At 44.2% G+C, this 14,071-nt stretch overlaps 1 protein-coding gene across 1 annotated transcript; it reads right to left on the bottom strand.

The window, feature by feature from the left end:
• Window positions 1–481: 481 nt before the first annotated feature.
• On the bottom strand, window positions 482–12,333 carry LOC146179732 (uncharacterized). The gene is made up of 2 exons (XM_084580263.1): window positions 12,057–12,333; window positions 482–670 (listed from the first exon to the last, which is right to left on the bottom strand). Exons 1-2 carry the CDS (start codon window positions 12,243–12,245, stop codon window positions 482–484), a joined length of 378 nt encoding a protein of 125 aa, XP_084436389.1. The 5' UTR covers window positions 12,246–12,333.
• Window positions 12,334–14,071: the final 1,738 nt, after the last annotated feature.

The following is a 14,071-nucleotide window of genomic DNA, read 5'->3' as shown; positions in this document are numbered from 1 at the left end:
CAGCCCCAGACAGTCAGGTCGAACGAGCGCAGAGATAGCAAAAGCACTGTCTGGAATGTTCCACGTGTACTTTTACTTTTCACGCTTTAGTTGTTTGGCTATATTTATTGGCTTGGGGCATAAAACTTCACAGTTCAGTTATTCCATTTACAATGATTTCATTACTCGTTATCACCTATCACACACAAATTATCATCAGTCACCAGTGCCACAAATTGCCATGAGATGGCCTTTTCACGCACCATCCCGCCCATTATACCCGACATGTGATGCCGACAACTACAATGCTGACGGCTTTCGGCCGAGCCCGCTGTATACGGTATCGCTTAGAAAGGCTCCATGTTATTTGTGCAAATGTTCACTTGTCCTGCAGCAGTCAGCTGTTCACCTACGAAACGTGTAGAGGCCCGTTTGGGTGGCCCGTGTGATTAATATTTATTTTACATTCGCTGCTTTCATAACGGCAAAAATGATTTATTTATCAGGGGAACTTCCGGTTCCTGTTCTCTTCAAGGACAAGCTTGCCGGCGCTCAGGCGTGGGAAGTCTTGGGCGACCGCTTCCTGGACTAGGCACGCACTCTTGTTGTAAACTTCGAAGGCGAGGTCAAAGAATGCCCAGCCCACGCGCCTGTATACTTTGTCATCCAGGGGCATCACGAAGCGGCGCATCTGTGGATCGAAACACGAAACGTGTTAATAGTCACGTACGTTTGCATCACAATGCTCTACTGCTCTGAGATGTACATATCCAAGAGACTACTCTCAATAATGAAGCCTATGAAAAACTTTCACACAGCATTTACTAACAATTTATTGCGCACAATCTATATGGTGATGGCGTTGTCACTCAGTATTACCCACGCAAAGAATGTCCTGCTCTGCAGAAAGTCCTTTTGAGCAAACAAGCACGGACATGGCTTTTGCAGGTGGCAGTTGGCAGATAGCATGTGAGAATAGTGACTGTTTGGAGCTTTGTGAAGTAATAAGAACCACACGCCATTGCAAGTACTACCACGTAGTACTTCTATGGGATCAAAGGCTGATATCAAAATGAATCCTTCCATAGCTGTTGGGCACGCTGCTTCAGCATGGCATGTTCAAAGCGGAGCTTTATAGGTTATTTTTCGCGCTCCAAAAACGACACAGTGAGTAAAAAGTAGCCGAATATTTTTGAGCAAGAATAACAGACGCACAGAACCTTTTCACAACGCTGCATTTCTGCAACGTTCCACCTTCGCAGGTTTCAAGAATGGGTCTTCCCTTCTCCATTTAGGAAATCGATGCTTCCCTGTTATGTTGCAGAACGGCGTCATCGCCGCAGCCCGATGGTGTGACATACTTCGGATTTTATAATGACTTGGCGAGGAGGCTCAAGGGTACCTTTTGAATAATGATAACAAGTCATGGTGCGCAGTTCCTAAATAATGGAAGACCAGTCGTGTGGTTCCGCTTCTAAACAGGACAAGCTACCATTCCACCTTGCGTCATATCGTTCTATTGCACTCGCTTCCTGCGTCGTGAAAGTCATGGAAAGAATATTACTAACCCGCGTCGCATGGTACCTGGAGCGACACTAATTTTATCCAAATTTTGTGCCCCGGTTTCCCGTTGCTGATCCTCTATCGGCAATGTTGTTCACCTCGTATTGTCTGTGCGGCAACAAAAGCCCTTGAAAACACTGACAGTCGTATTTTATTAACATCAAGGACGCCTACGAAAACGTACCCTACCAGGCCGTTTTGCACGTCCTGGTAGGTGCTGAGGTCGGAGCCGGAATGCGCAGCTGGATAAACAGGTCAGAGAGGTTCCTTTTTGTCCAGGCTGAAGGAGGATCAAAATCTTTACACTGAAGCTTGCGCAGAGTCCCACGGGGTAGAGTGGTGAGCCCAGCTTTCTACAGCCTTACTCTTGTGGGCTTCGTAAACTTACGGCCACAATCTTCTAAAATCTCCATCAACGCATATAATATATTCACTAGGGTATCAAATGTGGCTCATCCCCTGGTTCGTTGAGGCTTCAAAAGGGTTTAACGTAATTGATGCTGTACCTTCCTTTGCAAGAACTAAATATGTCAACCGAGAAATGTTCCCTTGTGACATTATCACGTAAAAGAGTGTCACGTTAAACTAGGTGCATCATTGTATCATATTGCTGATGACACAGTCAGAACTCATGTTAGGCTCCTAACAAGGGCGCCCAGCCATGACGTAGCAACGCTTCAATGAAATAGGCCAAGCACTCCAATCGCAAAATTTATAGAAGCTGATCGCATGTATATTCCTTTGCAGTTCACCCCTGCCATAAGACCTGCTTCCCATTTGGTGTCTTCATCAACCTCGAATGCAAATTTATATTCCTGGAATTACGAACAAAGCCTGAGTGTTATCATCTACTCTCAAATTACATTGAATAATCTGCATTTCAATAAAAACCCATATAACTACCGAATCTGCAGTTTAAACATCAACATCGTATACATGTCTGCACAAATGGGTCAGCTAATCCAATTAGTGCGCAGGATCTATGGTAAACCCGCCACGTCAATTATAGTAAATGTTAAAACGTCATTTCTGGCTTCTACTGCTACTGAACTAGCTGCCATACTCGATGCTGTTGAATTCATTTGCCAAAACCATCCTAATCATTGGACCGTATTCATAGACACTAAAGCAGCCCTTCAAGGCCTGCAAGCTGCACTACACTATGGTTTATATGGCCAACGCTTTGGAGAAATCCCCCAGCTGTACCTCGGCGGAATATGGAATGGCACGACATTATTTTTCTGCAGCTCCTAGGGCATTGAAAACCACCAGGCGGACGAGGCCTCCTTTCTGCCCACAACGACGAAGTTCCAGTCAAAATTTTCATATCGAGGGTTTACGGCGCAGCTTGTGAATTTCGCTACTTGGACCAGCAGATTACACTTTTAGCGTGGAGCACGCCTAAGGTTACTAGACCCTGGACTGCGCCTTCGCCTCCTCCATAGGATACCGCTCCGAGAAGCAACATTCTTGTGCTGGTTACGGCTCGATGTTATTTCACGAACAGATATACATTTCAGATTGGAACTGCCGACAGCGCTGCCTGTGATAATGGTGCCTGTGAAGAAACAATCTAAGAACTTCTGTGTGAATATATTGCATTTGTGAACGAAGGAAAGGAGTTGCTTTGTTCGCCGGACCGCCTCGATCATCGCACTTTAACGAGCATAAGATCCCTGGGTCGTGGCCACGCAATTCGACTGCGTTCAAGGCGTACAGGGTTCTGTTTATATTTTTAACAATAACAGGCGTGAGTGAAAAAGTGACTTTGCTCCATGCCCCTTTTCACTTCCCCTCATTAATCCCCTTATCACTTTTTCCCCAGTCGTTGGTAGCCAATCGGAGGCCTCTCCCTTTAATATCTCTGCCTTCTCTCCTATTCAGAATATTTCTTTGGCGATTTTTACATAATCAGACTTCTAACGACTGCGTGCTAATATCCAAATGCCTGGTCATCACCATTACCAACCGGACTATTCCCACTTGAAGGAAAGTGCCTGGGCCCTATTTCTCCAAATACCGCAGCCCACTTAGCCTCTACAAATCACCTAATATCAATCGCCCGGCTAACTTGCGTGCTTCCTCCGCTTACGTGCCTTCCACTGGAATTCAGTTTGATGCCCTCAGCGACCATCAGTTATTCTGTCTTCATAGTTAATATTCTCTCCATGGAAACTTCTTCCTTTTTATTTCGGCTAGAATGTCATTAACTTGAATTCGCTCCCTGACTCACTCTGCCTGCTTTCTGTCTCGTATCTTTACACTTATGTTATTTCGTTCCATAGCTCTCTACCTCAATTTAAATTGAGCCCTCTTCGCTGGTATCCACGTTTCATTCCAAAACATGGGGACAGGTAACAGGTAACAGTTATATGCGAGGACTTTCATCTTGCGGTGTAATGGAAACCTAGTTGGCATACAGTCACGACGTGCGAGTACTTAACAGCTGCGCACCACCCCTATCTAACACTGCCAGTTATTTCTCTTCAGTGGTCTTTCGAGGCCTATTTAAGAGGCTACTGCCTTCAAAGTAGGCGTATTTTATTATCATTTCCCGCGGCTCGCTACATACAGTAAACTGCTGTTCTCTTGCGAAAATTAAGCCGTTGACGAAGTGCGTAAGCAAATTACGACTCGCAAAAAGGTATGAGAACCGGAGCCACTAACTCTATCACGCCATATCCATAGCAGCGAAACTGTATCCCATTGCTTTACAAATTTTGTGCTCTTAAACAATGAATGGCATGCGAGTCTTTTACTGAGTGTCGCGACAATGTCTGAAAGGTGCATCCCTGGCCATGAATGTGAAGATAAAAGCGTTTGGCCTCAGACGGCCATTCTTTAAAGAAGCGACGCTTCTATACATTTTCTGCCGCGGACCGTTAATAAAATGGGGTTCACTTTGCTACATTGTTTTCTGAAAGAAACGTTAGACCTCTTTTCGTCTACAGTATCCGAAGCTACATCTCACTACTGCTGTACTGCAGGCTAGAAATGTAATGGGTAAACAAACCGTTCGGGCAGCGAATTGTACAAAGGAATGTGGTAGCTGCAACGTTGATCGACAGCGAAAGTAAAGAAATAAGTGTACATTATAACGGCATGTATTTCGAACACAATAAGCTGAATTCTAGGGGAACGTACGAACCAGGGGGTGTCAAATATTAGGCGGGCCGATGAGTTTAGGAAGTCTGCACGGATGAAATCACTGAAGATGGCAGAGTACCGGGTTATTCGGACGAAGATATAGGAAAGGTATAAGGTAAGTAATGGTATAAATGAATGTATTCCGGAGAAAATGAAATTGAAAGTGATGTAATTGATCACACATCCTCAGATAAAAGATATAACGCGGGAAATAGTAAAATCCAAATTACCTCATGCATTTCGAAACACATATAGCAATGCCGAGTGTAAATAAAGAAAAGCAAAGAAAATCAACTACTTGCGTTTGCACTAAAATACATAGATTCGAAACAAGTTTTCATTTTGTATGACTCCGCAGCGATGATACAATGCTTAGGGCCTTCGGTAACTGTACCCAAGGATGTGGATCGAATCCCGGCCTTTGCGATCGCTTTTCGATAGAGGCAAAAAACATGACAACCGTGTGCTGTGTGATGCCAGGTGATCGAGATTTCAGGAGCTCCACTGCGGTATCTCATTCAGTGAGTCCCTTTACAACATAAAATCGCATAATATAAATATTTGTATATGTATCCTCTTTACAGGTGTTTGTTCAAATTAGGGCAGACGCCCGAAATCTTTTCAACGCCGTTCTTTAAAGATGTTAGTGATAGGCGTGAAAGCCTAAGTAGAATGTCACTGCTCCATCGATCGACCACGCATTATAAAAACTCCAATGTTACCACAACTTTAGTAAACGGTTAGATCAGTGTGGGTGATGGTTTAGCATAAGTCGCATTAACCTTACATTTACATTTTCGGCGACTGCTTAGCCTGTGGCCCCAAATATAATGATTTCCACTAAATGTCTGGAGGATGGCCCGTGTCCACAATGCTTTAATCGTAGTTAACCCAAATGCGATGTATGGACTCTTTTGCGCAAAGATAGGAGTTCATGCAGACGACCACGTGTAATGCACAGAACGAAAGTGCGTTGCAGTTTCAGAAGTACTTGTAGCTTAGTAAAGCAGAGAGCTATGGAATGGAAAATATTTGCTGTAACGTTAAATTTAGCCTACTGCTGGAGACGATCTTAAAGGTACTGGCATTTTCTGGTAGATCTTAGCGCTTGCTCGTACTAACGAGGCAAGAACTCGCGGTTTAACCAGATATATATATTTTGTATTGATCAGGAAAGGCGGGTTTGAGTAGATGGTGCCTCCATGCTGTGTCCTTTTCTTGCTGCTAACATTTCATCCGTCTGGAGAGTGTCAGGTTAGTTTACTATCTTTTATAACTATGCCGCAGCGTCATGCAGACAGGTAATTCTGTTCGTATAAACCTAAGACCACCTACGTTTTTCTTACTGAGCGAATTACAGGTACTTTTATTCTTTATTCTTTCTTTTCGTTTTAAAAATGCGTTCAAAAGCCAAGCAGCCAAAGACGCCGCCATACTTGAGAGGCGCTGCCATCAGCACCGCTTCTGCATGCAAAAACGGTTTTTGATATTTGCGGTAGATTTTTCATCGAATTTATTTCGTTTATTGTGTATGTCATTGTATTGGAAAATATTTTGGTGCTCTCATTTATAGTTGTAACAAATCCTGTGCATTTTAGGTGCTGACATATTTTGCTCGCCACTTAGACGGCGCCGCATCATGTTCATAGCGCTGCATGGAGTTACTGTACTAACTGTAAGTCGGATCCACAACGACCATCTTTGCACGCGTGACTGCCACTGCGATAACAGAACTACCAAATTTTAAATATATCTGCTGTGTTTATCAGCTCCAGAGCCGGGTATTCGTTATTTAAGAGTGGAGGTTTCAAATGAAGCAAGCAAAAATTGTTGAAAAAGCAGGAGTATGTTTCTTTAAAAGATAGGAGCCGTGCAGCGCCGGTAAAAGAACAACTCAATTTAAAGACATTCTCGCAGAAATCAATAACTCGAAACGGTATAGTTTGGACTATGGGGTTTGGTTTTGTTCGTGGGGTTTAATGTCACAAACCAACTCAGGCTATGAAAAACGCCGTAGTGGAGGACTCCGGAAATTTCAACCACATAGGGTTTCTAATGTGCCCTGACATTGTGCAGCAGACGGATGCCACTCCGTTTTGCCTCCATCGAAACGAAGTAACCGGTGGTCAGTTTAGAACCCTGGTACTACGTCACAGTAGTCGGGCACCTTAACCACTGCACCACCGCGGCGGGGAGTGTATGGTATTTACCGTCCTAAAGCGATTCAGGCTATAGACCTGCTTCACACCGGCTACGTCACAAAGACGCTGCGGCGCTTTTCTCGCAGGTAAATAATGAAATAAAACAGCGCAAGGAACGGGCCAAAGCACCGAAGGAAAGAAACACGCACACGGGCGCTGTCTAACAACTGAAATTTTATTTCGATGAAGGACACATATATAAAGGTACAAAGAGGGGGATATAGCCAAGGTGATCCTGCACAATCATCAAAACAGTGTACTCACGTCCAAGAGCAAAAATGAAAAAAGAAACAATAAAAAAAATTGAAGGCCAAAACGACTCAAAGCGATCAAAACCACGGTGTAAGAAGCCGGGACGGAAAGTAAAACACACCCTTGGACGTGACTACACTGTTTCGGTGACATGTGCAGGATCGCCTTGGTTACACCCCCCTCTTAGTACCTTTATATATGTGTCCTTTATCGAAATAAAATTTAAGTTGTTAGACAGCGCCCGTGTGGTGTTTCTTTCCTTCGGTGTTTTGTCCCGTTCCTTGCGCTGTTTTATTTCATTGTGCAGGACCAACTAGCCCGGCATATTGCACTTCTGGTCGTCAGTGACTTTCGTGTTTTAGGCGAAACATTTCAGTCGCTTTCACCGACCATAATTGCGGAGTGGGGTGCTACTGCCGGAAATAAAACAACACAAAGCCTACTAGTTGCATGGCAGTGGCATGTGCCTAAAGGCACAGAAAGAGAAGTTTAATAAGATTGCACAGGTTTCTTGACGACGAAGGTTGCCGTAAGCACTGGGGCACCGCGGTGACGCGCCAAGGCTGGATACCGACACCGTGCTCATCGGATATGCGGCAAACACTTCGTCAGGGTTAAGCTACAGCTTATTCACGTTTACTCCAGTGCAGTATAGCTGCTCAAAGGCCAGTATATTGTAATGCTTAGGCCTGTTTCTTTGCTATAACATACATTGATGTGTTTACCTATTAAACATTCCCTCAAACATGCTTTCTTGGTTTGGTAAATGTACAGTCGTGAGCAAAAGTGGAGAGACCACGCTAACTGCTACGATTGCTTTTTTGATGTATAAAACGATGTGCCAGGGAAAATTGTTTAGGCAAGGAGGCAAGTATATTATGCATGGTACCTAATGCACTTCTCAGAAATAACTGTTTCACTTTCAGGAAAAGCTGGCGGGCAGTTTTCTCAAAGCGCATGGTCTCTCCACTTTTGCTCACGACTGTACGTATGCGTAGTGAGCTGTTGCGCGAGTCATCAATGTTGAACTCCTTTTGTGGTTATGCTACTTGAGCCTTCACGGTGTTCACTTCAAATTATTTTAATGTGTTCTAGGATGACGATTGCCACTGCGAGTTGACAGCCGCTGATTTACTCGATAGGAGCTGCATTATTTTTATACCGAGCTGTTTTAGTTGAATTCTAGCGGCTATTTGTGAATGCGAGTTGTGGGTTTCAGCATCGCCAAACGACATATGGGCTCGTGTTTGAGAGTTCTTGATGATCTTTATAGGTACTGCATGGCACGCTGTGACTGTCTGAGTTTATCCTACATGGTACACGCGGCCATGGTGACCTGCACTGAACTGAGCCGCCCTAGCCACGGAACCTCCGCGACTCCAGTAGCTTGCAGTTGTAATGCATGCAAAAAGCGTGAATACCCGTGATGCAATTGCGAAAGTTAACGCCGACAGTCGCCCACTAACAGACTAGATAAATCAGGCAGATGGCGTGCCGATTTCAAGGAATACCTCACGGATGAGCAAACCCGTGCGCTGACAAGCGCAATGCCCTTGCTACCTTTGCACTGCTTACCTAAAAGCCGCTCGAAGCTAACGAGGTGCTTCATGCTTACCAGCAACTTGCATTAGCCGCTTGGTGTGGAGAATTACCCAAGAGTGCAATAGTGTTTCGAGCGGAATACTTCGTACATGGTTTGCGCACACTGTTTCACCGTTCACCCTCTGCTTTCTCGACGGAAAGTAGTTGCAAGCACCCGAAGCTTTGAAAAATTTCGGCGCGTTCCGCGATTGATTTGCTGGGCGAAAATAGCAAATAGATAACAACGTTGCTCATTTTCTCTGGCGGGCAGCAAAGCTTCGCTTGTAAGGCTTGAACCCGCTCTCCCTCTGGTACGGCGTGCGAAACCGCGGCCACATGCCGTGCCCTCAGAGTTTTTTCATGTATCGCTTTTGACCTCACCCCTGAGGCTCACTGAATAAACATGGTTATTTTGTCTGCAAAAAAAGAAGCCTGCAGCTCCCAATAACACGCTCTTGGCAAACTTGGCCACAGTGCCGCTTCCGTGCTTTTCGCTATACCGTGGAATTGCAGACGACTGCACCGCCACATGGATAGCCTTCTTTGTTTCCAAACATGAAGAAGAGATATAAAGAGGCTGTAGTCAGGGGTGTGGCATGTTGCGTGTTGCACGTAACGCTATAGTAAGGCTCCTCCATTTTTTTAAAGGTAGCGACTACTCGAGCGCCCTCTCGAGTGGTCCAAGGGAGAGTGCTAGCAGACGACGCGCCGCACTCTTTCGTGCATGCTTCGTACTCATGAAGCCGCGCTCGGTGCACACATAAACCGGTTAATTCAACAGATTTGTGTCCTCTGCTGCTCAGGAAACTTCAAAATACAGGAATAATAATTTAAATATGCGTGTGCAGCATAAACACCAAAAAAGAAAAAAAAAACGCGGGCGTTAAACGAGCCAGCCCATTCTACTGAACCATTCGCATCAGTACAGCGGTTAGGAAACTGTTCATTATTATGCTTTGAAATTAGTACTCAACTTGAAGTAGAATCGATATTTCGGTAAACTTATTGGGCTCGTTTCCTTACTAAAAACTAAGTAGACTGCGAGTTTTCTGCAACTTTTGAGAACGTCGTTGCGCACAGAGCTCTAATGTAATATGGGCGTCATTTCGTTTGTAACCATTTGGGTATACTCCGTTTTAAACACTTTTTTGGCTCGAGTTTATTTCGTTTACACAGTATTCCAATATATTTATTTTGGAGAAAAAGTGAGTTTTTCTGCAGCTGTACATTACCAACGCATCCATATCTTCCAACAACTACAAAAAAAAAATCGGGTATGATGCGATACAAAGCTCACGGATAACGTTTTCTCACTTTAATATTCCTAATTTGCTTTATATTGTTTTCCTTCGCCTGCCGGAAAATAATGTCACCAGTGAGCTTGGATGCTGCCTCTTGAAACTTGATGAGTTCCTGTGCGCGTTCAGCGGAACTTCGATGCAACGCCACGAAACTCCTCCGTTAAAACAATGGCTCAATAGCGTTCCACACACACACGGTTGATTTTACACTTTTTTATGGTATAAATCTTTGTTTTTGTTCTTTAATCTTTATACACCGATATTTAGCAGAGGCAAATATTGACTTTTTATTTCGATCATTTTGACACACTTGCACCCTCCGGTTTTTCCAATGTTTCATTTTTCATTTATATTAATGAACTAATCAATGCATGGTCTGAATTTTCATAACAAGCATTATCAAGCATTGAATTTTCATTGTGAGCATTTTGACACCATTGATTCCACGCGTTATTTTGCAGTCCTGATCTGTTCGGGGAAACAAGGGGGCTCGACACGGCAGTGACTTTTCACTAGGCATCCACAGTACAAGTAATGGCTACATAGTCATAGCGTCCTTGATATTTTGCTCATGAATTAGCATGCCCAACAAAGGCCATCCCGGGCAAACGAACGGCTTTTTAAGCAGACAGAAATCACTTCGTATAGTCGGGTGTTTTCCGTGGCCATAAAAATCTTATGCCCGATCTCATGAGCCCATAGCTTCGTTCTGTTGCTATTATCGTCACCGCAAGGAATGAAAAATTACTTTTTCGCGTCTTCCGCACGGTTCCGGCAGACGAAAGCACGGCAGCTCGGCGCAGCCGCATGCCACACATGTGCTTCAAAATTTGAGTTCAGAGATGTAACTCTTGCGTCCGCTTAAGAACAAAGTACTGCACATACACTCCAAAAAATGCAATAGAGGCATGTGAAGTACTTTTGCTTAACTAATCGGCCAATATATCGCTGGCAAGCGCAGATCGCCGTGCATTTCAGCGGCGCAGTGAGCACCGCTGGACCCTTTGGGCGGAGCTTGGTGACGAAGAGGTCACGTGCAGCCAACCGGCTTATCGGATAAGGGGCGGCTGGATCAAGACCTGTCGCTACCTTTAAAAAAAGGAGGAGCCTTACGCTATAGGAGCCGCCAGCGCCGGAACGATACCAGCGCACCGGTGGCAGAGGCAAAATTCAGGTTTTGCTGGGCCTAATACAAATATAATTTTCACACATACAGACGTATGGGGCACAAAACATTTTTGTTCGCTGGTTAATTTTGAAATGAGCCACACGCAGTTCAAAGCGTTTTGTTGCGAAAAAAAATCTGCGCACGCGTCATACATCCCCCCCCCCTCCTATCCATCCATTCGAATCGTCAGCTGAGAGTGCGGCGGCATGCGCGGTTGGCCTTTGCAAGTACCGCGTGCTGTTAGAAGTTTTTTGAAAGTGAAAAAAAGCAACTCGATGGGATAGATAGTGTAAAGAAGCTATGTTACAGCATCGGCTGCTAAGCATTGTGCGAGCTTACAGTTTTTGCTTACCAGAGGTATTTTTCGCATTACATATAAGAAGTTAGCTCCGTTAGCGAAACCGTTACAACCTATAGCGACTTTGCTATAGGCATGTGATAGTTGCTACTTGAATCCGCTACGACACAATAATCAGGAATGTTTTATTGTGTTTTCGTTAGGTGAGTTTTTATTATGGTTCTTTAAGGAATTCGTTAACACTATTACACTGAAAATGCGGTCATGCTGCAGTTTCGTCAGGTCAGGCATCATTGTATTGGATACACATAAGTTGAGCCACTGCCGTCATGATATTCATGTGCAAACGCAATTTCGAAGCGAACATCAATACGTTTCAAGTGAGGGCCACACTCCGCAATCGGTGGCGTAGAGTGACGTTACTGATCGCTCCTCCGCTCGGGAGGCTCAAGATCAAACGCGCGAGCGTTTGACGTTGGGCTTTCAAGTGCTGAAGGAAAAGAGTGAACAGAGGCAAAGCACGAAGGTCCATAACTGTAATAAATAGATACACGCAATCTACTCACCTTCTTGTCAACTGTAGACGCAGTCTCGAAACTGGACAGCGTTGTGCCATTGGCCACGTAAGCAGTTATGCTTGAATCGTGTTCACGTCTACTGGGATGAGTGAGCATACACGCGGCCTCGAAAGACATCGCAGTAGATCTGACGCAGCTTTGGCCGAACTGTAGAGTGCTGCCCACCGGTTTCTTCATGACGAAACTTGCCAGCGCCAGTGTGGACGATAATGCAACCTCAAGCTCAGTCTCCCCAGCCAGGCCAAACGTGAGGAACTTGAAAATATTTTCCTGGGTGAAAACGTGCCATTTATATGCACCGACTCTGAAATAGTGCTTCTTTCGACCATAAAATGAATTGAGCACATCATTGTAGTATCACAATGGGTTCTCATTGTAATACTACATGTAGTATCACATTGTAGTGTCACAATAACTATGTTTTAATAAAACTTTACACCCTTGTTTCTTTATTACTAGCCTGTGCAATGAATGAACTAGCATAAATGAAATCGAAGGTAAGTTTTGATGTAATCATGTTTTATGTCAAGGAAAGCAGGCAAATATGACAGCTTTTTGTTTGTTTTCTTTCGTACACAGTTTAAAAGCGGGAATAAGGCAAAGAAACGTCTGAGAAGTGACACGAGCGTTGCTTTTGCATAAAGGAGCCCTGGGTAATTTCAGAAAAGTCAAATGGTGTAAAAAAACGTGACATGGACAGTAACAAGGTAAAAACTCTCTAAAAGACATCTTGTAAAAACTATTACTGCCCATTAAAGCTCTCTGTGTGGTCCAAATCGAACCGAAACTGTCCTTTGTGCAGTTCATAATATCTCATGTGAATCTCTTGTACTCTCTTGGCAGCAAGTCATACGTGCACAACAAAAAAGGACATTTTGCTCATTATTGCAGTGTAAGCTCCAGTCGCCTGTTTTCTTCTTTTAGGATGTTATCTCAATTTCCTGTTAAAGCATGGTGCCACCTTTGAAAAAGGTGGCAAAATATAAAAAAATATACATTTTCTTCTTTTTTAGATTTTAATAATCCCCAAATAATTAAATATGTTTTGCAGCAAGAATCATGTGCGTGTGTTATTCAGTTCAAACGTTATAGCCTACTTTAAAATAGGTGGTGAACAGTTCTGAAACCGAAACTGATGTGTTTTGATAATTCATCAACGATAGTCAACGACGTATATTGAAAATTTTTAGGTATACTTTAGTCTGATATGCAAACGGTTATTCAAAGGCAATTTGTAAGGCTTCCTTTTTTTTAAACTTTCCTTTAAATATCCACAAGGGGGACGCATGACGCTGCAAGCGTCTGAGTTGTTTACTTTGCGTGCTCTTTATAGAACACTACCTTTATTCTACCGCTTTGAATGCTACCGAGTGCTGCAAAGCTTGGGAACATGGAGAACAACTGTGAAGTGCTACTGCAGGAACCTCTACAGCAAAGTAGCAAGATTATAGATATGGAGATCCTATCATCTGTTTTTGTGAAATTGTCCTGCCAGGAATGCAAGAAGACATCACTCAGATTGTAACAATGCTCGCATCATGGAATATCATGACTATATAATGCTGTGTGCCACTTCAATGAAGGCAACAGAATTACAAAATATATTGCCACCTAGCGTTGCCAGGTGGCGCATGACTGAGTGAAGGACGACGAAGTGTCGCTTGCGGGTTTTGCGTCTGTGCTGCTCACCGCTGTTGTATCGGAGCTAACCCTATTCTTGATATCCTCAATCACCTTGTACGTGACATTCTGGTGGAGGTGCGGAGTAGTTCGTTTCGGCGCGAGAGAGTGTGCGGCTAGCATAGGCTATTACTCGCTCGATCCCGTCTTGATGCTGAACAAGGACCGCGCCAAGACCGATACTACTGACGTCAGTGTGTACCTCTGTGTCAGCAGCTTCATCGAAGTGCGCCAGAACAGGGGATGTTTGAAGGCGCTCGCGAAGCAAAGAGAAGGCCGTCTGCTGCTCAGAGTTCCACACAAAAGAGGTGTCCTTCCTTGTG

Source organism: Amblyomma maculatum, chromosome 9 (genome assembly GCF_055883805.1).
Source record: "Amblyomma maculatum isolate TAMU_Amacu chromosome 9, ASM5588380v1, whole genome shotgun sequence".
Lineage (NCBI taxonomy): Eukaryota > Metazoa > Arthropoda > Arachnida > Ixodida > Ixodidae > Amblyomma > Amblyomma maculatum.
The sequence above is the reverse complement of the archived record's forward strand: the minus strand, read 5'-3'. Positions and strand labels throughout refer to the sequence as shown.

Bases quoted from the DNA above. Each gene is read 5' to 3' on its own strand.
- LOC146179732 (XM_084580263.1), bottom strand. From the start codon at position 12,245: ATGAAGAAACCGGTGGGCAGCACTCTACAGTTCGGCCAAAGCTGCGTC. The intron at 671-12,056 runs GTGAGTAGATTG...TTCGATCCACAG, and splicing joins CGTCTACAGTTGACAAGAAG to ATGCGCCGCTTCGTGATGCC.